At 47.0% G+C, this 22,132-nt stretch overlaps 1 protein-coding gene across 1 annotated transcript in view; it reads right to left on the minus strand.

The window, feature by feature from the left end:
* Window positions 1–22,132, minus strand: part of LOC146829945 (nicotinamide N-methyltransferase-like) — an 81,790-nt gene that overhangs the window by 32,792 nt on the left and 26,866 nt on the right. The window contains exons 3-4 of the mRNA XM_085604209.1: window positions 7,323–7,350; window positions 2,733–2,782 (exon numbers count right to left, since the gene is read on the minus strand). Coding sequence (XP_085460335.1) covers window positions 2,733–2,782; window positions 7,323–7,350 — 78 coding nt within the window. The remainder of the gene's footprint in view (window positions 1–2,732; window positions 2,783–7,322; window positions 7,351–22,132) is intronic.

The raw sequence follows: 22,132 nt of genomic DNA on the forward strand, positions 1-22,132 counted from the left end.
GTACCTCCTGTCTCTCTGGGATCCCCTGTTCTTATTCCGGTGTCTCCTTTGGTCCTCCCGGTTCTTCTGTGGTGGTCGGTGAGGGTCCATCAGTCTCGTGGTCTGCCTCTGCAGTCTTCCCCTTCTCTAGTCTTGACGACAGATGCCAGTTCCTTGGGGTGGGGTGTGACCTTGGGGTCTCTGTCCCTTCAGGGTCGTTGGTCCCTCCTGGAAAGCCGCTGGTCGTCCAACTGGCGGGAGCTGTCGGCTGTGTCCCGGGCTGTGATGGGTTTTCGGGAACTGTTGCTCGGTCGGAACGTGTTGGTTCGGTCCGACAATATGGTGACGCTGGCTTATCTCAATCATCAAGGGGGGGTTCGTTCGGCCTCTTTGAATGCGGTGGTTGTTCCCCTGTTTTGTTGGGCGGAGGGCCATCTGCTGTCTCTGACTGCAGTTCACAATCGGGGAGTGGACAACTGTGTGGCGGATGTCCTGAGTCGTTGCTTTCCGGATTCTCTGGAGTTGTCTCTCACCCCGGTTGCGTTTCGGCTTGTGTGCGGGAGGTTTGGGCTTCCCTTTCTGGACCTTTTTGCCTCCCGGCACAATGCACAGCTTCCTCGCTTCTGCTCCCGGTTTCTGCAGGAGGGTTGCTGGGGGGTGGACGCCCTGTCGATTCCTTGGCCATCCCGTCTCCTGTATGCCTTTCCTCCTCTGGCTCTGGTCCCCTGATTTCTGGCCCGTTTATGTCAGGAGGATCGGGAGGTGGTGGTGGTCCTGCCGTTTTGGCCTCGGAGGTCCTGGTTCCCGACGGTTCGTCTTTTGGCGGTATGGGGCCCTGGTTTCTTCCCCTCTCCCCATCTCCGCTGAGGTCTTCCCCGTCCCTGCCTTTTCTCCGATTGCGGCTGTCGGTGTGGAGGTTGAGAGGCAGGGTTGGAGGCGGCGCGGTTTCCCGGAACATTTAGCGTTGGCCCTTCAGCGTTCCCGGCGGCCGTCTACCCTCAAGTCTTATGATCAACATTGGGGTAATTTCGGTCGTTGGTGTTCGGCGTTGTGCCTGTCCCCTTTGTCCTGTTCCTTGCAGGCTGTGCTGCAGTTTTTGTGAGAGGGTTTCGAGAAGGGTTTGGCTGTGTCCACTCTCCGTGCCCAATGGGCCGCGGTTCGGGCGTTTTGTTCCCCGTGGGGGAATCTTTCGGATGTTGAGGACCTGGTTTCTTGTCTGCTTCGCAGTTTTTCTATTTCTCGTCCTGTGCCTCGCCCTTCCTTTCCCTTGTGGGATTTGCCCTTGGTTCTTCGGGTGTTGGTCGATCTGCCTTTTGAGCCTTTATCTGATGTGGATTTGAAGTTTCTTACTCTCAAAGTGTTTTTTCTGGTGGCCGTCACCTCTGCTCGTCGTCTTGGGGAGTTGGGGGCCTTGATGGCTCGTGAGCCTTTCTTGTCCTTCACGGAGAGTGGGGTGGTGCTTTGCCTTGATTCTTCTTTTGTGCCGAAGGTTTCTTCCCAATTTCACAGGTGCCAGGAGTTGGTCTTGCCTGCCTTGGGCTCTGTTTTGGATTATCCTGGTGGTCCCCGGTGGTCCTTGTTGGATGTGTGCCGGGCTTTGCGCGTTTTTCTGGATCGCACGGCGGTGTTTCGCAAATTGGACTCCCTTTTTGTCTCCTTTGGGGCTGCTGCCCGTGGGGGTAAGGCTTCTTCTGTGTCTATCGGGCATTGGCTGAAGCAAGTCATTTCCTTGGCCTACTCTCTGTCTGGGTCTCCTCCTCCTGTGGGGGTTCAGGGCCGTTCTGCACGGGGGTGGCTGCCTCTTGGGCGGAGGTTCGGGGTGTTCCTCTCTCTGAGATTTGTAGAGCTGCCACCTGGGCCTCTTCTAATACTTTCATCAGACATTATCGGCTCCTCAATCTGTTGGGGGATGATGGGAGTTTTGCGTTTGGGGTGTTGAGCTCTGTTCGCTCCTGATGTTTTTATTTTTTTTGTCTCCAATAAATCTCTGGGTTTGTTTTTCTGTCCTGGCGGTCTGTTGTGTTTTTTGGAATGAATACCGGTGTCTGCTTTGGTATTTCTCACTTGTTATGAAGGTGTCGAGGACGTAGGGACCTGGGGGTAATGTCCTATTACTTACCGGTAATCTTCATTACTCCGGGTCCCGTAGTCCTTGACACCGTCATGACTTCCCTCCCTCCCTCCCTGTCTTCCGGCCTTCATTGTGGCTTGGTATTTCAGGAGGAATGCTGGGACCAGTACGCCTTATGTACTCCCAGTGGGAGGGGGAGGGTAGGTCCAGCATTCCTTCGTTCTTTTTTTCTGCAGGTGAGATAGTAAATCTCACTTGTCATGAAGGTGTTGAGGACTACGGGACCCGGAGTAATGAAGATTACTGGTAAGTAATAGGACATGAACCACACTAGAGACGTTCTGAGACATGGGCTGAGGAGGCAACTGCCCAGGCCCCCCAACGTACAAGGGCCCCCTGGGGAAGTAAACCCTGTCTCTATCTCACCTCTCTGACTTTATCTCTCTCTGCCCAGCGTCATAATAAGGATTTATGGAGCCACTAGAAAGACACATTTCAACTATTTCTGTTTAACTGCATTTTTGGAAATGAAAGTTGTTAAGAAGAGGATCCCTCATAGAACGTGTTTCTCCAGGACGCACAAAAAATGACACTGAGGCAAGTACCTATGAGAGAAGAGGTGGAGAGAGCACACGAGAGAGACGTCATAAGAATCACACAGGAATTACATGGGAATACTTACGGATCTACAGACGGGAGGATCTGAGTAAGGGCTCCAGCAACAGAGGCAACCTTCAAAGGGAAGAAAACAGAGAAAGAACATGAGCGAGAGAGAAGAGGAGATACAGGGAAGGAAGGACAAGACAAGAGGAGGGACAGAGAGGAGGAAGAGGAAACACAGGCAGGGAAGGAGAGGACAAGAGGAGGCACAGAGAGGAGGAGGAGGAGGAGGAGGAAATGGACAAGAAGGAGAAGACAAGAGGAGGCACAGAGAGGAGGAAGAGGCAACATCCAAGGAAGGAGAGGACAAGAGGAGGCATGGAGAAGAGGAAGAGGAAACAGACAAGGAAAGGGAGGACAAGAGGAGCTACAGAGAGGAGGAGGAGGAGAAAACAGACAAGGAAGGAGAGGACAAGAGGAGGGACAGAAAGGAGGAAGAGGAAACACAGGCAGGGAAGGAGAGGACGAGAGGAGGCACAGAGAGGGGGAAGAGGAAACACAGGCAGGGAAGGAGAGGACAAGAGGAGGCACAGAGAGGGGGAAGAGGAAACACAGGCAGGGAAGGAGAGGACAAGAGGAGGCACGGAGAGGAGGAAACACAGGCAGGGAAGGAGAGGACAAGAGGAGGCATGGAGAAGAGGAAGCACAGGCAGGGAAGGAGAGGACAAGAGGAGGCATGGAGAAGAGGAAACACAGGCAGGGAAGAAGAGGACAAGAGGAGGCACAGAGAGGGGGAAGAGGAAACACAGGCAGAGAAGGAGAGGACAAGAGGAGGCACAGAGAGGGGGAAGAGGAAATACAGGCAGGGAAGGAGAGGACAAGAGGAGGCACAGAGAGGGGGAAGAGGAAACACAGGCAGGGAAGGAGAGGACAAGTGGGGGCATGGAGAATAGGAAACACAGGCAGGGAAGGAGAGGACAAGAGGAGGCACATAGAGGGGGAAGAGGAAACACAGGCAGGGAAGGAGAGGACAAGAGGAGGCACAGAAAGGAGGAAACACAGGCAGGGAAGGAGAGGACAAGAGGAGGCATGGAGAAGAGGAAGCATAGGCAGGGAAGGAGAGGACAAGAGGAGGCACAACGAGGGGGAAAAGGAAACAGACAAGGAAGGGGAGGACAAGTGGAGGGACAGAGAGGAGGAGGAGGAAACGCAGGCAGGGAAGGAGAGGACAAGAGGAAGCATGGAGAAGAGGAAACACAGGCAGGGAAGGAGAGGACAAGAGGAGGCACAGAGAGGGGGAAGAGGAAACAAACAAGGAAGGGGAGGACAAGAGGAGGGACAGAGAGGAGGAGGAGGAGAAAACAACCAAGGAAGGAGAGGACAAGAGGAGCTACAGAGAGGGGGAAGAGGAAACTGACAATTAAGGAGAACAAGACGAGATGAAAGGGAAGAGGAAACAGAGGCAAGGAAGGAGAGGACAAGAGGCATGGAGAAGAGGAAGCAGAAACAGAGGCAAGGAAGGCGAGGACAAGAAGAGATAAAGGGAAGAGGAAACAGAGGCAAGGAAGGAGATGACAATAGGAGATGTAGTGACGAGGAAGAGGAAACAAACATGGAAGGTGAGGACAAGAGGCATGGAGAAGAGAAAGAGGAAACACAGCCAAGGAAGGAGAGAAAAAGAGAAGGGACAGAGAGGAGGAATAGAAAACTGACAAGGAAGGAGAGGCCAAGCGGAGGCATAGAGAGGATGAAGAGGAAACAGACAAGGAAGGAGAAGACAAGAGGAGGCAGGGAGAAGATGAAACACAGGCATAGAAGGAGAAGAGGAAGAGAAAGCACAAGCAAAGAAGGAGAAGAGGGAACACAGGCAAGGAAGGAGAGGAAAAGTGGAGGCACAGAGAGGAGGAGGAGGATGAGGAAATGGACAAGAAGGAGAAGACAAGAGGAGGCACAGAGAGGAGGAAGAGGCAACAGACAAGGAAGGAGAGGACAAGAGGAGGCACTGGGAGGAGGAGGAGGAAACAGACAAGGAAGAAGAGGACAAGAGGAGCTACAGAGAGGAGGAAGAGGAAACAGACAATGAAGGAGAACAAGACAAGATGAAAGGGAAGAGGAAACAGAGGCAAGAAAGGAGAGGACAAGAGGCATGGAGAACGGGAAGAGGAAACAGAGGCAAGGAAGGTGAGGACAAGAAGAGATAAAGGGAAGAGGAAGAGGAAACAGAGGCAAGGAAGGAGAGCACAAGAGGCATGGAGAAGAGGAAGAGGAAACACAGACAAGGACGGAGAGGACAAGCAGAGCATACGGGAAGAGGAAAAGGAAACAGAGTCATGGAAGGAGATGACAATAGGATATGTAGGGACAAGGAAGAGGAAACAGGCATGGAAGGAGAGGACAAGAGGCATGGAGAAGAGGAAGAGGAAACAGAGGTAAGGAAGGTGAGGACAAGAAGAGATAAAGGGAAGAGGAAGGGTAAACAGAGGCAAGGAAGGAGAGGACAAGAGGCATGGAGAAGAGAAAGAGGAAACACAGACAAGGAAGTAGAGGACAAGAGAAGGGACAGAGAGGAGGAATCGGAAACTGACAAGGAAGGTGAGGACAAGCGGAGGCATGGATAAGAGGAAGAGGAAACAGACAAGGACGGAGAGGACAGGAGGAGCATAAGGGAAGAGGAAAAGGAAACAGAGTCATGGAAGGAGATGACAATAGGATATGTTGGGACAAGGAAGAGGAAACAGGCATGGAAGGAGAGGACAAGAGGCATGGAGAAGAGGAAGAGGAAACAGAGGTAAGGAAGGTGAGGACAAGAAGAGATAAAGGGAAGAGGAAGGGTAAACAGAGGTAAGGAAGGAGAGGACAAGAGGCATGGAGAAGAGAAAGAGGAAACACAGACAAGGAAGTAGAGGACAAGAGAAGGGACAGAGAGGAGGAATCAAAAACTGACAAGGAAGGAGAGGACAAGTGGAGGCATGGATAAGAGGAAGAGGAAACAGACAAGGAAGGAGAGGACAGGAGGAGGCGTGGAGAAGAGAAAGAGAAAACACAGGCAAGGACGAGAGGACAATAGAAGGCGTGGAGAAGAGGAAACACAGGCATGGAAGGAGAAGAGGAAGATAAAACACAGGCAAGGAAGGAGAAGAGGTAACACAGGCAAGGAATGAGAGGAAAAGAGGAGGCACAGAGAGGAGGAGGAGGAGGAGGAGGAAATGGACAAGAAGGAGAATACAAGAGGAGGCACAGAGAGGAGGAAGAGGCAACAGACAGGTAAGGTGAGGACAAGAGGGGTATGGAGAAGAGGAAACAGGCAAGGAAGGAGAGGAAAGAGGAGGCACAGAGACACTGGTAAGGAAGCAGAGGACAAGAGGAGGCACAGAGAGGAGAAAGAGGAAACAGACAAGGAAGGAGAAGGCAAGAGGAGGCATGGAGAAGAGGAAACACAGGCAAGAAAGGAGAGGACAAGAGGAAGCACAGAGAGGAAGAAGAGGAAACAAAAAATTAAGGAGAATAAGACGAGATGAAAGGGAAGAGAAAACAGTGGAAAGTAAGGAGAGGACAAGAGGCATGGAGAAGAGGAAGAGGAAACACAGACAAGGACGGCGAGGACAAGCGGAGCAGAAGGGAAGAGGAAAAGGAAGCAGAGTCATGGAAGGAGATGACAATAGGAAATGTAGGGACGAGGAAGAGGAAACAGGCATGGAAGGAGAGGACAAGAGGCATGGAGAAGAGGAAGAGGAAACAGAGGTAAGGAAGGTGAGGACAAGAAGAGATAAAGGGAAGAGGAAGGGGAAACAGAGGCAAGGAAGGAGAGCACAAGAGGCATGGAGAAGAGGAAGAGGAAACACAGACAAGGACGGAGAGGACAAGAGGAGATAAAGTGAAGTGGAAGTGGAATCAAAGGCAAGGAAGGAGAGGACAAGAGACATGGAGAAGGGGAGAAGTAAACAGAGTCAAGGACGGAGAGAACAAGAGGAGGTGTGAAGAATAGAAAGAAGAAACACAGGGAAGGAAGGAGAGGTCAAGAGGGGGCATGGAGCACCAGAAGTGCAACAGCAGCCACAAGATATAGGAGCCCACATTGGGCAAAGGAAATGCCCAGACCGAGAAAAGACGCCAACTGACCTGAGGAAGAAAGAATCCTGTGTGACAGTGGAGAGAATCTAACATCAGTGGAACAGAGGGACACAGCTGAAGGCAGGGCAAGAAGGACAGAATCCCAGAGATGGGAACTAGTGTATACCTGCAGCAGCCCCACGACTGGTGATGGGATGGGGTGCAAGTGGACTCGCAGGCAAATAAAGATTTGATGTTTGGTGAACAGTAAGTAAGTAAAAATGGTAAGAGTAAAACTAAAACTAATAGAAAAGAAAATGAATAGTGCAAGCCCCAGAAAAGGAAAGGGAAACAAGTGTGAAATGCTCAAAAAGAAAAACACAAAACCTTTGGGAAAGACAATTGCGCTAGATGTGTTCCCCTTTTCAACAAAAATGTTTTATCTTCCTTCCTGCTGGTAATACGTAGAGTCTAGGTAGTGTAGGAGGATAGTTAAAACATGTATAGAGAAATCAGAAATAACATGAGGGGAAGAAGGCAGTGTCAGAGAGAGAAGGGTAAGGAAAATGAAAGAAGAATAGAAAAAGATTGAGTTAGTGAGAGAACAATGTACCGTACTCACCAGAGGGATACCAAAGAGGGTCGCCACGCTATAAAGACAAGAAAGAACATATTTTGATCCATTGTGACAGTAATAAGTAGGATAAACATTCAGACTAATGACTGCACCACATAATGAATTAAACTTTTTGGGTATACTATCTTTTTTTTAATAAAAAAATTCATTTTTTTCTTGAAAGAATAACTCTGCTTGGACATAAAAAAAAAAGCTCTGCTTGGACATTATATTCAAGTCCTTAACATTAAGGGGCCGATTCCGATCCGGTTCAGAAGGGCACCGAGCACGATCTGGCCGGAAAAACTACGAGCCGTACGCGTGTTTCCCGCCCAAATCGTACAGCTGTACGAGCAAGCAAGTACGATACGAGCTACGTGAAAATCACTGACCGAGTCATTCCCGGGTCCGAGCCGCTCCGTATGTCTCGGTCGGAAGCTAACCGTGGCGTGCAATGGATGCGATTTACGACCGAGCCAGTACGATGCACGCGTCAGACAGCCTGTGCGAGCCGGAATGTCCGGCTCACAAAATGTCCGGGTGGTTGCCTATGGGGGTTCGCGTCGGACCCCCTGTCACCCGCAGCCCTACGACTCAGACACAGGGGGGGATCTAAGGGTCCCTCCAACACAGGCATGTACGGTGCGGATTGCACCGACGTGCACCCACTGTAGGGGGTGCCCTTGCGTGAGACATACCCATTCAGTCAATGGGAGCCCATGTACGCGTCGTACGTCCGGCTCCCGTTGGCTTCTATGGGAGTCTGACTGAACTGAGTCTGGCAGCATACGGCCGCATCGTACTCGCTCGGTAGGACTGCAGGACTCTGGCTCGGTCGGAAAACACTCCAGATCCGGCTTGGTCGGAGTGCTTTTCGACCCGGATCGGAATCGGCACCTAAGTGTTTTGAAATGAGAGCAAAGAACTAGTGATCTTCCAAAGATGGGTTGGAATTTATGCTTAGTTGTGATTTGAGAGCAGCCAGAGGAGTCAGGCAGGTCAGTGGTGATGGGTCATGTATGTCAGAGTTATGAATGAGCTAGAGAGAACACACAACACCCAATGTGAGATTGTCAATGAGACTGCTGTTAGTCTACGACCATCAGAAAAAGACTTAAGTGCCCCCCTCCCCCAGGGTGCTGCTTGCGGTCTGTGGTTCTGCGCTAACGACACCACCGACCCTAGTACCAGCCATGCATCCATAGATTGCCTCACAACTGTATACTGAACTGAACTTCATGGGCCTTGAGAAGACAGAACGGTTTAAAGAGCAAACCTGTAAAGATGAGAAGTGGCTTCAGAAGAGATAAGTCATGGAATGGGTGAAAGTTACAGAAAAAGTGGTGGAAATTTGGCCTTTCTGCATGGTCACCCCAGATGTTTCCCTTCCTTTGGGGACTTAACCTCTGTTAATGAAAGGTAAAGACCTGGGGGCAGATTTATGTTGCACTTGCGCCACTTTTGCGCCGCCGTTGCGTCACTTTTGTGACGCAGCAGCGGCGCAAATCCTGCGCCATGGTGCGGGGTATTTACAACGTGACGCATCTGGGAGATGCGTCACGTTGTAAAGCCCTGCGCCACATGTAGGCGTTCCAGGGCAGGTGGGGGCGAATATCCGGCGCAGGAACGCCTCCTAAAAGTGGCTGAGTGAAATCTACAAGATTTCACTCAGTCACTTTTAGGCCCATGCTGCGTCAAAACCCTGCGCCTGCTTGAAGCAGGCGTAAGGATTGACGCAGCATTGTACAGATAGGGCCCCCAGAGCATTGCTGGAGCTGCGTCGCGCTTGCGACGCAACTCCAGCAATGCGCCACTTTTACGACACAGATGCGTCACGCATCTGTGCCGTTTTTGCCCCATGGTGCGCCGCATTATAAATGCGGCGCATCCATGGTGGCGCAGCTGTGGCGCATAATAACTGGCGCATCCCTGCTGATATGCAGGGATGCGCCAGTTATTATAAATCTGCCCCCTGGTGCTCTCCCTTTCACATATGGTAAAATTGGTATTCACTTTACTGGTACATTATTTACCCTAGAAGTCTCTAGTATATGGTAGTACATGTGTCAAGGTCCTATACATTAAACACTGCTAATGGACGGCAGCACTAATTGTGCCACCCACGAATGAAGCCCTGTAGAACAGGTATCAGTCCTGCCCTTTCAGTCTGTAGTGCAGCTTCAAGCTGACATTTCCACCAGGCGATTTAAATCTCTTGCCAGTCCTAGATCATCCTTTTTAATATGAACGTATGGTTTATGGCATTTAAAAAGAAGGACATGCACATTTAAAATTGTACATGAAAAACATCCAACGTGGTTTTCAATTCAGGAAGGGACTAAAAACCTGGTTATTTACCTTATAGTCCCCCCCCACAGCTTTGACAGCCATTTAGGCAGTGCTCAGCGCCAGGACAGCCTTGGGTAACCGTTGCGCTTAAGAAGTTTAATTAACATTAACATAACTGTGGCAAAGCTTGCCTCTCGGGGCTAACACTGGTTTACCCTATCACCTTTAATAAGGGCTAAATTCAGTTTAGGAGCAGCTAGGAAACTATTTTAAAGACTCTTTTAATCGTTATTTAAAGATTAACTTAATGATAAAGTGGAATTTTTAAGTTAATGTTTTTAGAAAGTTCTATGTTACTCCCTGAACCCAAAGCTGCCTTACTGGCATTATCCAGGTTTTGCCTCACCGCTGCTGGCTCCCTGGAGTGAGATGTGTATTTTTCCCAGGCTGTGGACAAAGGGACTTTATATTAGGCCTGGGCAGTTTGTGGAGTTCTACCCCGCGAAATGCCACAAAGTGCCGCAAAAGCAGAGTCTATTACGTTGAGCTGCTTGCACTGATTTAAAGCGCCACATTGAGAAATCTCACCAGGAGGACATGTTTTTAACTAACGAGCGACCGCCAATTTGACATTGGCGAGCTGCACAAGAAAAAAAACACCACTCTGGGGCCGATTCCGATCTCGGTCGGAAGGGCACCGAATCGGGTTTGGCCGTAGCGGATCCGAATCCGATGCTTCTATTCCGACCGATCCGTACACGGGTCCGGACGACGAAGTACGATGCGAAGATGCACAAATTCTCTGACCGACTTGTTCCTGGCTCCGACCCGATCCGTCCGTCTCGGTCGCACGCAAACCGTCGCGCGCAATGGAGACGATTCTCGACCAAATTAGTACGATGCTCGAATCGGACAGCTCGACCGAGTCGGCGCGTCCGGCTCGCAAAAGCTCCCGGAGTCGGAATTCGGGGGTCCTCGTCGGACCCCCTGACACCTGCAGCCAGACAACCCGCACACTGGGGGAGACCCATGGGTCTCCCCAACACAGGCATGTTCGGCATGGATGGCACCGATGCGTACCCACTGTAGGGGGCGCACTTGTTCGAGACGTAGCCATTCAGTCAATGGGAGCGCATGTACGCGTCGTACAACTGGCTCCCATTGACTTCTATGGGAGTCCGACCAAACCGAGTCCGGCAGCATACGTGTGCATTGTACTCGCTCGGTCGGACTGTAGGGGTCCGGCTCGGTCGGAATACACTCCGGATCCGACTCGGTTGGAGTGCTCTCCTACCCAGATCGGAATCGGCACCTCTGTGTTACTTCACAGAGTTTTGTGGAACTCCGTGCAGAGTGGCAAAACTCCACCAGCAGAGTGGAATTCTTCACCCACCCCTACTTGGTATGGAGGGGGTGTGTCTTCCAGACAGGGTGACTGGGAAGGAACTAACAGGCACATGCATCAAAGCTTTTTGCGATCGCAAACGGTGAGAATCGCAAAAATCGTCTGTTTGCGATCGAAAAATTAGCTTTTGCGATGCACTTGCAATTAAAAAAATCGCAAATATTTTGAGATTGCATTTAAGGAATCGCAAATTGCGATTCCTTAAATGCAATGGAAGATGCCTTTCAAAATAGTGATTTCACTATTTGTGCATGCTATTTACCGCAAAATTATACCAGATGGTAAATAGCGGAAACTTTGAAAAACTCACTAAAGTGCATTTTTCAAAGTTGTACGTTACACACACACATGCCCTTGGGACATGTGTGTGCGCAACATATGTGCACAGATCAATTTAAGGGGTGCAACAAGGTGTCCTTTTGACACCCTGGCACCCTTGAAATTGCATGAGCAATTTTCGAGGACCTATTGGTATGCAATGCAATTTCACAATTAGTTCTTATTTGCGACTCGCAATTTGCGACTCGCAAATAAGGAATGTGTAGGAATCGCTATTTTTATAGCAATTCCTACATGCATAGGATTTTGCGAGTCCTTAATTGCGATTCCGTAATAATTGCAATAAAGGACTCGCAAAATCCTACTTTGATGCATGTGCCTGTAAGCACCTGTCCTGATTTCACTTTAAAGAGGCTGCCGTGACGAGCCTGACACCAGGCCCGCCCTTGTCTTCGTCTCACTAGCCAGGCTGGATCCAAACCCATAGGAGAGGGATGAACTGACCAGAACTGGTTTAGGGAGTGAACAAAGGAATTGCCTTTCACCACCGGCTGCCACTGGGTATTAAGGTGGCAACCCCAGAGTTTCTCATGAGAACACCCTTGGACCTGAGAAGAGCAGAAGAAGGACCGCCTACTGTCTGAGACGCGAGAAGAGCCTTCAAGACTGGACCTGCTCTCACTCTTGGGCCCAGGACAAAGAAGTGGACTCTGAGGGTTATACACTGACCTCCGGTTAAAGCTACAGGAACACAGCAAGCTGCAAGAGGCCTTTTCCTGGAACTGCCCAGATGATCTGGAATCTACTCTGCTGTAGCCGCTACCTGCCTATCTGTAGGTCTCTAAGTGCCATCCTTGAGGAGCTTTGGAAATAATATTCATAATAATAATAGTGAGATGACTGAAGTGTCTAGTTACACCGTACGGTGTGTCCCGCACTACGAACCTGTCTCATCCTGAGTAGCAGACAGAAATTGATTTGTTAACAATGATGGACATACTGGCTAGGGAGACCTAAACAGACAGGTTTTAAGTTTGTTCCTGAACAATATTTCAGAAGATTCTACTCACAGTTGGGCTGGTAAGGAGTTCAAGGCCTTGGCTGCCAAAAAGGAGAACGAATGAGCTCTTAGCTTGGCTCTAGAGGACTGAGGAAATCACACTGAGTTAGCCTTAGCAGGAAAGAATGAGCTCCTAGCTTGGCTCTAGAGGCCTGAGGGAATCACACTGAGTTAGCCTTAGCAGGAAAGAATGAGCTCCTAGCTTGGCTCTAGAGGCCTGAGGGAATCACACTGAGTTAGCCTTAGCAGGAAAGAATGAGCTCCTAGCTTGGCTCTGGAGGCCTGAGGGAATCACACTAGGTGAGCCTTAGCAGGAAAGAATGAGCTCTAGCTTGGCTCTAGAGGCCTCAGGGAATCACACTAGGTGAGCCTTGGCAGGAAAGAATGAGCTCCTAGCTTGGCTCTAGAGGCCTCAGGGAATCACACTAGGTGAGCCTTGGCAGGAAAGAATGAGCTCCTAGCTTGGCTCTAGAGGCCTGAGGGAATCACACTAGGTGATCCTTGGCAGGAAAGAATGAGCTCCTAGCTTGGCTCTGGAGGCCTGAGGGAATCACACTAGGTGAGCCTTGGCAGGAAAGAATGAGCTCCTAGCTAGGTTCTAGAGGCCTGAGGGAATCACACTAGGTGAGCCTTGGCAGGAAAGAATGAGCTCCTAGCTTGGCTCTGGAGGCCTGAGGTAATCACACTAGGTGAGCCTTGGCAGGAAAGAATGAGCTCTTAGCTTGGCTCTGGAGGCCTGAGGGAATCACACTAGGTGAGCCTTAGCAGGAAAGAATGAGCTCCTAGCTTGGCTCTGGAGGCCTGAGGGAATCACACTAGGTGAGCCTTGGCAGGAAAGAATGAGCTCCTAGCTTGGCCCGGGAGGCCTGAGGGAATCACACTAGGTGAGCCTTGGCAGGAAAGAATGAGCTCCTAGCTTGGTTCTAGAGGCCTGAGGGAATCACACTAGGTGAGCCTTGGCAGGAAAGAATGAGCTCCTAGCTTGGCTCTGGAGGCCTGAGGGAATCACACTAGGTGAGCCTTGGCAGGAAAGAATGAGCTCTTAGCTTGGCTCTGGAGGCCTGAGGGAATCACACTAGGTGAGCCTTAGCAGGAAAGAATGAGCCCCTAGCTTGGTTCTGGAGGCCTGAGGGAATCACACTAGGTGAGCCTTAGCAGGAAAGCATGAGCTCCTAGCTTGGTTCTGGAGGCCTGAGGGAATCACACTGAGTTAGCCTTAGCAGGAAAGAATGAGCTCCTAGCTTGGCTCTAGAGGCCTCAGGGAATCACACTAGGTGAGCCTTGGCAGGAAAGAATGAGCTCTTAGCTTGGCTCTGGAGGCCTGAGGGAATCACACTAGGTGAGCCTTAGCAGGAAAGAATGAGCCCCTAGCTTGGTTCTGGAGGCCTGAGGGAATCACACTAGGTGAGCCTTAGCAGGAAAGCATGAGCTCCTAGCTTGGTTCTGGAGGCCTGAGGGAATCACACTGAGTTAGCCTTAGCAGGAAAGAATGAGCTCCTAGCTTGGCTCTAGAGGCCTCAGGGAATCACACTAGGTGAGCCTTAGCAGATCTCAGATTGTTATTGTTATTTAATTTTATAAGGCGCACAGCTACCCAGAGTTTTCCTGGCGCCGCCTGACACGAACAGAGTAGAAAAGAGACTATTGATTGAATAACCACGTTTTTAAACATTTTCGGAAGTTCGCATAGATGGTTTCGTTATGAAGTGACACAGGGAGCGAATTCCACAAAGAGGGGCCCAGGCAAGAAAAAGACCAGCCGCCCATTTGCGACAATCTGGTCCTGGAAACCGAAAATGTATCCTGCGAGGAGGAATGAAGAAGGCGTGATGGACGGTAAGGTTGGACTAAGGCATTCAGGTACTGAGGTGCTGTACCAGATTTGATTTTGTGCATATAACTTTGAATGTAATGCGGTTCTCCACCCTGAGCCAGTGAAGGTCACGGAGCGAGCCTGAGATGGAAGCAAAGGAAGATAAGATTGTATCATATTGCGTAGATATTTAGGGCCTTTCTGGGACAGGATTCTGGCGCAGAAACACACAGCTTTGAAACAAATTCTTTTTTCCAATCGGAGCTAGTTAAGGGCGGTGAGAGCCATCATGGCTGATGCCCTTCTAGGAAGATTGAGACCCAAGCGGGCTGCCGTGTTCTGGAGTTTTTTTAGACTCCCTTTGGCTATTCCAATATATAGGATATTACAGTAATCAAACTGAGAGGTAACGAGGGCATGAATTACAGTTTTCCGTGATGCTATTGGGAGCAAGTCCAAGGTCTTTCTCAGAATTTCTAGGGTTCCAAAGTATTTTCCGACCACACTGTTGACCTGGTTCTCAACATGTAGTTTAGAGTCAAACCAGGCCTCTAAATTCTTGACCTTGCACATCAGTCCATTAGGCCGATGTACAGATAGAAGGGGACTGACCCATAATCAGAATCTTGGTTTTATTGGCATTTAGCTTTAAACATCTCTTAGCCATCCTAGAGGCCAGCTCCACCAAGCAGGGTTAGAGCTGCTTCACTGTTACCTCCCTGGTTTGGGAGAGATACACAATCAGCTGGGTGTCATGAGCGTATGACACTATTTTAACTTTGTGTCTCTCATTAATTTCTGCTAGGGAGCGGATGTAAATATTAAATAAAGCAGGGCTCCAAATTGAGCCCTGGGGTACTCCTTGGGTTAGAGATAGAGTCTCTGAAAGAAAAGGGCCTTGAGCGATTTGGAAAGTGTGATCTAATGGGAAAGAAGCAAGCCACTGTAATGCACTGCCTTCAACCTGCACTCCTGTAGCTTCTGAAGCAACAGGCCATGGGACAATGTGTCGAAGACTGCGCTGAGGTCCTGCATTGTTAAAGATGATGTTTGTCCTCTGTAAGGTTTTTGCCTCATAGCTTCAGCCGTAAATATTAGTGCTGACTGCGTAGAGTAAGCCGCCTAAATCCCGATTGGGATGGGGAAGCAAATCATTGGATTCGATGCAGCGCATTAATTGTTTCTTAATCTGCTTTTCAAGAAGTTTAAAAAAGAAAGGCAAAGGTGAGATGGGTCTCAAATTGTCCAAGAGCATAGGATCTAGCGTGTTTCTTACGAATGGGGAGCACAATGACATGATTTCATTTCTGAGGGACTTGTCCTAGCTCAAGCGACCATGAAATCAAGGGCCTGAGGTAGGGTATGAGGATGCGCAGTCAAAATCTCGATTTTTTTTAAATCGACCTACACGAATATCGAGTTTTTAATATCGCAGGGACAGAATATCGATGTCAAGAATGTCGGTGACCAGAATATCGACCTTAAGGTAAGGAATATATATTTTTTTTATATCAAAGTTAGTTATATCGGAGTTAGTTATATCAAAGTAAGTAATATTGTTAGCAAAAATATAGTTGTTAATATTATTGATATTTATTTTAGTGTTATGTATTTTAGTATGTATTCTATACGTATGTTTAACATTTTTTGTAATGTATTTTTATTATTTTTAAATATATGTATTAAATGTTTAGGAATTGTGTTTGAGTACATTTTGCGTTTTAGTATCAGAGCGGGTTGTGGGTTTATAGGGGCATAGGGTGGGAAGTAATTTAATTATAATTAATTATTTAATATGTTTTTATTTATTGTTATTGATCATTAATTGAATGTTAATTAATATTAATTGGTAATTACTTTTTAATAATTGATTAATTGATAATTACATTAATTGTGTTAATTTTTATGTGTGGCGGGTTGTGGGTTTATAGGGGAAAAGGGTGGGAAGTAATTTAATTATAATTAATGAATTATTATTTTTTATTTATTGCTATTGATTATTAATTTAGTGCTAATTAATTATTAATTAATTTTTAATAATTCAGTAATTTATAATTATATTAATTATAATTGATTCATTATTTTTTATTTATTGGCATTGTTACTTAATTTATTGTTAATGTATTATTAATTGGTAATTAATTTTTATTAATTGATTAACTGACAATTACATTAATTGTGTTCTTTTTTATGTGTAGTGGGCCGTGTGTTTATGGGGGGAAAGGGTGGGAAGTAATTTAATGTTATTTAAGTGAATATTAATATAATTTAATTGGTATTTATTATTCTTTTTTTAGTTAATTAATTTTTAATATGTTATTTATTTGACAAAAATTCTTTAATTAATACGGTATGTTAATTTAACCCCTACGCTATCCTACATTTTCTACAATGTTACACGCACTGGAGTGGGAATAGTCATTTTTACCCCTACGCTATCCAACACTTTCCCTACTGTTGCACTCACAGGAGTGGGAATAGTAATTTTTACCCTTACGCTATCCAACACTATCCCTACTGTTGCACTCACTGGAGTAGGAATAGTAATTTTTACCCCTCCGCTATCCAGCGCTTTCCCTACTGTTGCACTCACTGGAGTGGGAATAGTAATTTTTACCCCTCCGCTATCCAGCGCTTTCCCTACTGTTGCACTCACTGGAGTGGGAATGGTAATTTTTACCCCTACACTTTCCAACATTTTCCCTACTGTTGCACTGTTTGGAGTAGGAATAGTAATTTTATTACCTACGCTATCTATTATTTTTTGGTAATATTTTAGTTAATGTACTATATAATTAATTTTAAAAAGATTAAAAATAATTGTAATTTTTTAATGTTATATGTATTTATTTAATTTGTAATTATATTATTGTTGTATGTGTATAGATGTATTTATAATTTATATGATAATTTAAAAAAAATATGTTATTATAATAATTAATAAAAATTATTAGTATGCAAGTATATATATTATATATTATATGCATATATTTATTTTTTTGACAATACATATATATTATTTATAGTTTTTAAACATTTTAAAATATTTTTAACTATGTTCATTTTAAATATATGGATTAGTTACTTTATTTTACATTATATTTTTAACTTAAATCAAAAACGATATTTTTAACAACGATATTTTTGACATCGATATTTTTTTCTCGATATTTTTGAACTTACCATAATGTAGATAGGATGTCGATATTCTTGACTGCGATATTCTTGCGTTGATATTTCTGAAGGTCGATATTCTGTTGGTAATTCATGATAGAGGGCACACCTAGGTGCAGAATTGTAGGCGGAGCTGGGTCCAATGGGGAGCCAGATTTGATTTGCGAGAAAAGACTTTGCAGTTCATCCGTGGCAGAAGTGGTAAACTTTATAAGGCTGTATTGAGTGGTTGTGTCTAATGGTCGATAGGTCGATTAGATTCTTGGTCTCGGGAGGAAATGTATCATACATTTTTTGCAATGGCGTCGCAGTTTTCCTCAGAAAGGCTTACCATAGAGGAAACCCGTTTGTGAGATGACAAAGAGTAAAGTATAGAGAATAGTTCTTTGGATGAGTAAGGAATATATATAAAATTCTCTCTCTTTGTGCATATAAAAAGCTTGTGTTAATTTTTCGGCACTTTTTTTGTGATTTGAGCAGTTGGTCTGCCTATAATCAAGCTGCCTTACCCGTTTAAGGTGTTTGCATAGCTTTTTAGCTGACGCGAGGGCCTCATTAAACCAGGTAGCAGAGGGGGGGCCTGTGGTTGTCGGCTGGCGGTCAAGGTGGGCGAGCAATCCAACGCTTCACTGATCCAACTCTCAATGTTGGTGTTAGCGAAGCCAACTTCCTCCCCTGAGATAGGGTCGGTAGCAGCCGCGGCCCGTGGAGGGTGTTCCGCGGGGCGGAAAGGCGGGGCGGAGGAGGGGCAGCGTGGGGGTACTAAAAACCGGAATATGGATAATTGGAGGTAAGTAAACAATTAAATAAATAAAACGAATTTCATCAAGGTGAGCTAGAGGCAGCCTATCGCGGTGTGAGGCGAGTTGCCAAATAGTGTCTGCAATAGGCGATGTCAACTTAGATGCTGATGCGGGAGGGCTGTAGATTAGGGGGCCGGCTAGCGTGCAAATCCTAGATAATGTGAGCGAGAAAGGGGCTGTCTCACACTTAGCAATAGCAGTCTCAGTGTGGGAGCACTTAGGGAGGGTTTAAAAATACTCGCAATGCCCCCGCCTCTCTGGTCACGTCGGTCTCGCCTTTTTATCCCATTGTCCTTAGTAGTGTGTCTAGGACATCAGGGGCCGACGTCTCCGCTAGCCATGTCTCGGTAAGAAATGAAACGTCTGGTTGCTTCTCACTGAGAACATCAAAAATCTTGCATTCCTTTTTCTTTAGGCAGCAAAGCTCTGCAGTCACGTTTCCGTGCATTTAGCGTTAAGATGGTTTGGAAAGTGCCCGCATGTACTGCACTTAAGTGTAAACCCATCTACCACAATGGAATGGCGACAGTTGTTGAAGTTCGAGCGCCGTATACCCTTTCCTCTGGGAGTGGAAATAGGCAGGGGGTCTAGCCTGGATGGGAGCGGATGGGCACAGATGGGTTCGCCAGAGCACGTCCATGCATCTGCCATGGTGAAAAGGTCCTCAAGAGGGGCGTGTCTATTCCCCGACCAATCAGTAATGGGGGCGGGCAAATGAACACAATTCGGGGAACTACAACCCCCCTTGCTCATCAGGAGAGCTGCCTCTCCTGCACGGCGATACTGGTAAAGGAAAGGTAAGATCAAATAACAAAGACAACTCAACAGTGAGAAAAGGAAATCAAAAATGAATTAAAGCAGGGGGGGCAGGCATCCCTCACAGGCAGTGCTACACGGAGAAGAACTGCTACTGTCAAAAGTGCACTACTATGATGGGCTAAAGTGGAAATATAAAACCCTTAACCAGCCCAAACCTAGTTGGCATATCTGACCTGTGATCTCTCGCAGTCAGCGTCAATTGCATTTCAGTTCTGTTCTACCATGCCCATTGATTTGTATTGGCACTTGTATCTACTTGGCAGCGGCGGTTCCTCCACAATGGCGGAGGAGCGTCGCCCTACTGCCTGTCTCAGAGCCAGCACATGATTTTCTAGCATCATTTTATTTTTCATTTGCCGGCTCCGAGCCAGCTTGGGAAGGGAGGGGTGGAGCATGGGAGGAGGAGTGCTATGGGCACTCCCTAAATGCCCGTATGTTTTTGTGCACTTAGGTTGTCCAGCCCGCTGCATTCAGCAGACTCCCTGGCCTAAACGGAGCATCTTTTCAGCCCGCTCAAGCCTGAGAGCAGCACAGGTACTGGATGGGAGTCTGTCCCAGGGGCTGCTGGGACCAGGAAGAGGACAGAAGGCGTGATGCAACACTGGAGGGGGCCGGCGGCTTCAGGTAAGATCTTTTTTTATACATTTTATTACTAACACCCCGTGCTCTCCCCCTCCTGCATTCACTCCACCCACCTCACAACCCTTTGTTTGTGTCAGCCGCTACTGTTTCTTGGTGCTATTTTTATTAAAACCTTAAAAAATGAAAAAGTCTGGTTCCTCCTAATGAAGTTTTGTCATTTTAGTATCAGTTTGTTTATTAAGTTGAACTCTATTCTTCTAATTCATTTTGGGATTTTTATTGTGTGCATTTCACTGTTATTACTTCTTTTATAATAAATATAAACGCAAGCACAAATTAAGCACAGGTTAATTTAGTGACTTTTGAGGTTCATCCTAACAAGGTCTGGGGGCATTATTTGAACTGGGTCATTGGAGAGTCTCACCCCCTTCACTAATACTCCAATTTCCTAGAACGAGAAAGGCAGAAAGCCTCAATACACATTCTGGAGTTTCGGTCAGCAGCAGGAGGCCAGACCCGTGTCTGTGGCAGAGGCGTCCATTTTGTGATGCCAGGGATTTAGAAAGTCCTACCGGGTTAGACCAGTGTGAACATGTCTCTCCCTCTAGAAGGGTGGACACCAAACACAACATGTGTCTGTGCAGCCATTCCAAAGTTAGCATTTACCGCGAGGTTATAATGCACTTAAGAGTATATGGTCAGGCTGCACCACAAACAGCCTCACAGGAGGGTCTCCGAATGCTGCAGAGGGGCTCTGCTCATGCAGGGGCACCCTCTCACATAAAAACTAAGCACTCTGCCTTCAGGATTGTTAAGGCCTACCATAGGAGTGAGTTATAGGTTTTATACATGTGTGCAATGGTAGTGATATAGGTAGCCTATAACACTGTAAGGGGTGCAGGCACCACCTTACCCAGGCTGCAGTAGCAGACCTGTGGTGTCATTTTGGAGTGCTTCCCAGGGGTGGCATAATACATGCTGCAGCCCCTGGTAGGCCTCTGAGGTACCTATGCCCTAGGTACATAGTATACCATATACTACGGGCTTATAAGGCACTCCGGAATCCAATTAGAAATGTACCTAATGTACATGGAAACCATTTTAGGGAGGAAGCAGCTAGGCTGGGGTCCTGATTAGCAGGGCCACAGCCAGACTAAAGTTGAAAAACAGTGAAACACCAGCAAAAAGTGGGGGTACCCATGTGAAGCAGATCCTACTCTCCTACAGTGGCATAGAATAAAGTGGCATTATTTTGAGTGGAGCAGACTGGAATGCTATCTAGTGGCAGAGAGCAGAGTGGTACAGAGTAGAGTAGAGTGGCATAGAGTGGTCTAGAGTAGCATGGCTTAGAATGAAATTGAGTGGCATACAGTGGAGTGGCGTTGAATTGCGTAGAGTGGTGTCGAGTGGGGTAGAGTGGAATGGCTTAGAGTGGCTAAGAGTAGATTGGAGTGGTGTAGAGTGGTGTAGAGTTGAGTGGCGAAGAGTAGATTGGAGTGGTGTAGAGTGGTGTAGAGTTGAGTGGCTTAGAGTGGCGAAGAGTAGATTGGAGTGGTGTAGAGTGGTGTAGAGTTGATGGTGCAGTGTGGCATAGAGTGAAGTTGTATAGAGTGGCATAGAATGGAGTGTAGTGGTATAGAGTGGAGTAGTTTAGGATAGAGCGGCGTGTTGTGATTGTAAGTAAATAAATTATCAATAGAGACAACAGATAAGGTGAAAGCCACATTAATAGGAAACCATATGCCTGTGTTAAAACTAGCAAAGTGCTTTGCACATCCTGGAATAATTGTGAAACATCTGATCAAATAGAGCATTGCAAAAGGATGGGGAAGAACAAAGACCAGGAAGAACACATGTACTTGGTCCAGGATCCAGGGAAGAGCTCAAGCAAGAAAGGAAGGCAAGCCTATGGGAGCTAAGCAATCAAAAGATTGCAAATGAGCGAGACAACTAAAACAATTAATGATGTACTGTGGGCTGGTTGTAAGTCCACTGAATTGTAAACGAATGCGGTGCATGTGCTGTGTAGGAAAGACCTAAAAACAGCCTTCACTCAAAACTAAGGATGAGCTGGCGTCTTCCCTGGGGATCGTGAAATATTATAGTGTGTTTTTCGGAGGCTATGTCAAAATAACAACTAATTTGAGGGGATGTGTGTTATTCCACTGGAATGGGGAGTGTCAGAGAGAGCTCATCATGTTGAAAGAAGATTGGGAAAAAGGTACCTATTTACAGGAAGTTGTACTGGGAATATAATCTTAATAGTCACATAGGCCAGTTCGAAGTGTTTAGATTAAGTTCTGATTCAGGTGGAATGTGGAAATAAACAGCTCATTACTTGAATCCCACGTGCACTCAGAGGTACCAAATGACATGAGTCAGTGATTGAGAAGAAGCCACAAGCCATGCATTTCACGCCTGAAAGAAATCTCATGTTGGGGCCTAAATTTAGAGCTCTCACTGAATACAACCTTTTAAGGGAATGTTAATGAAGACAGGGATGGTCTCTATTTCAGAGAGGGTTAGAAAATGGATAGTTTGATTGCAAGAATTTTCATTTGTGGTAGAATACTTTTCAGGTATCAGAATTTG

The sequence above is a fragment of the Triturus cristatus genome, chromosome 5_1 (assembly GCF_964204655.1).
Source record: "Triturus cristatus chromosome 5_1, aTriCri1.1, whole genome shotgun sequence".
Classification (NCBI taxonomy): domain Eukaryota; kingdom Metazoa; phylum Chordata; class Amphibia; order Caudata; family Salamandridae; genus Triturus; species Triturus cristatus.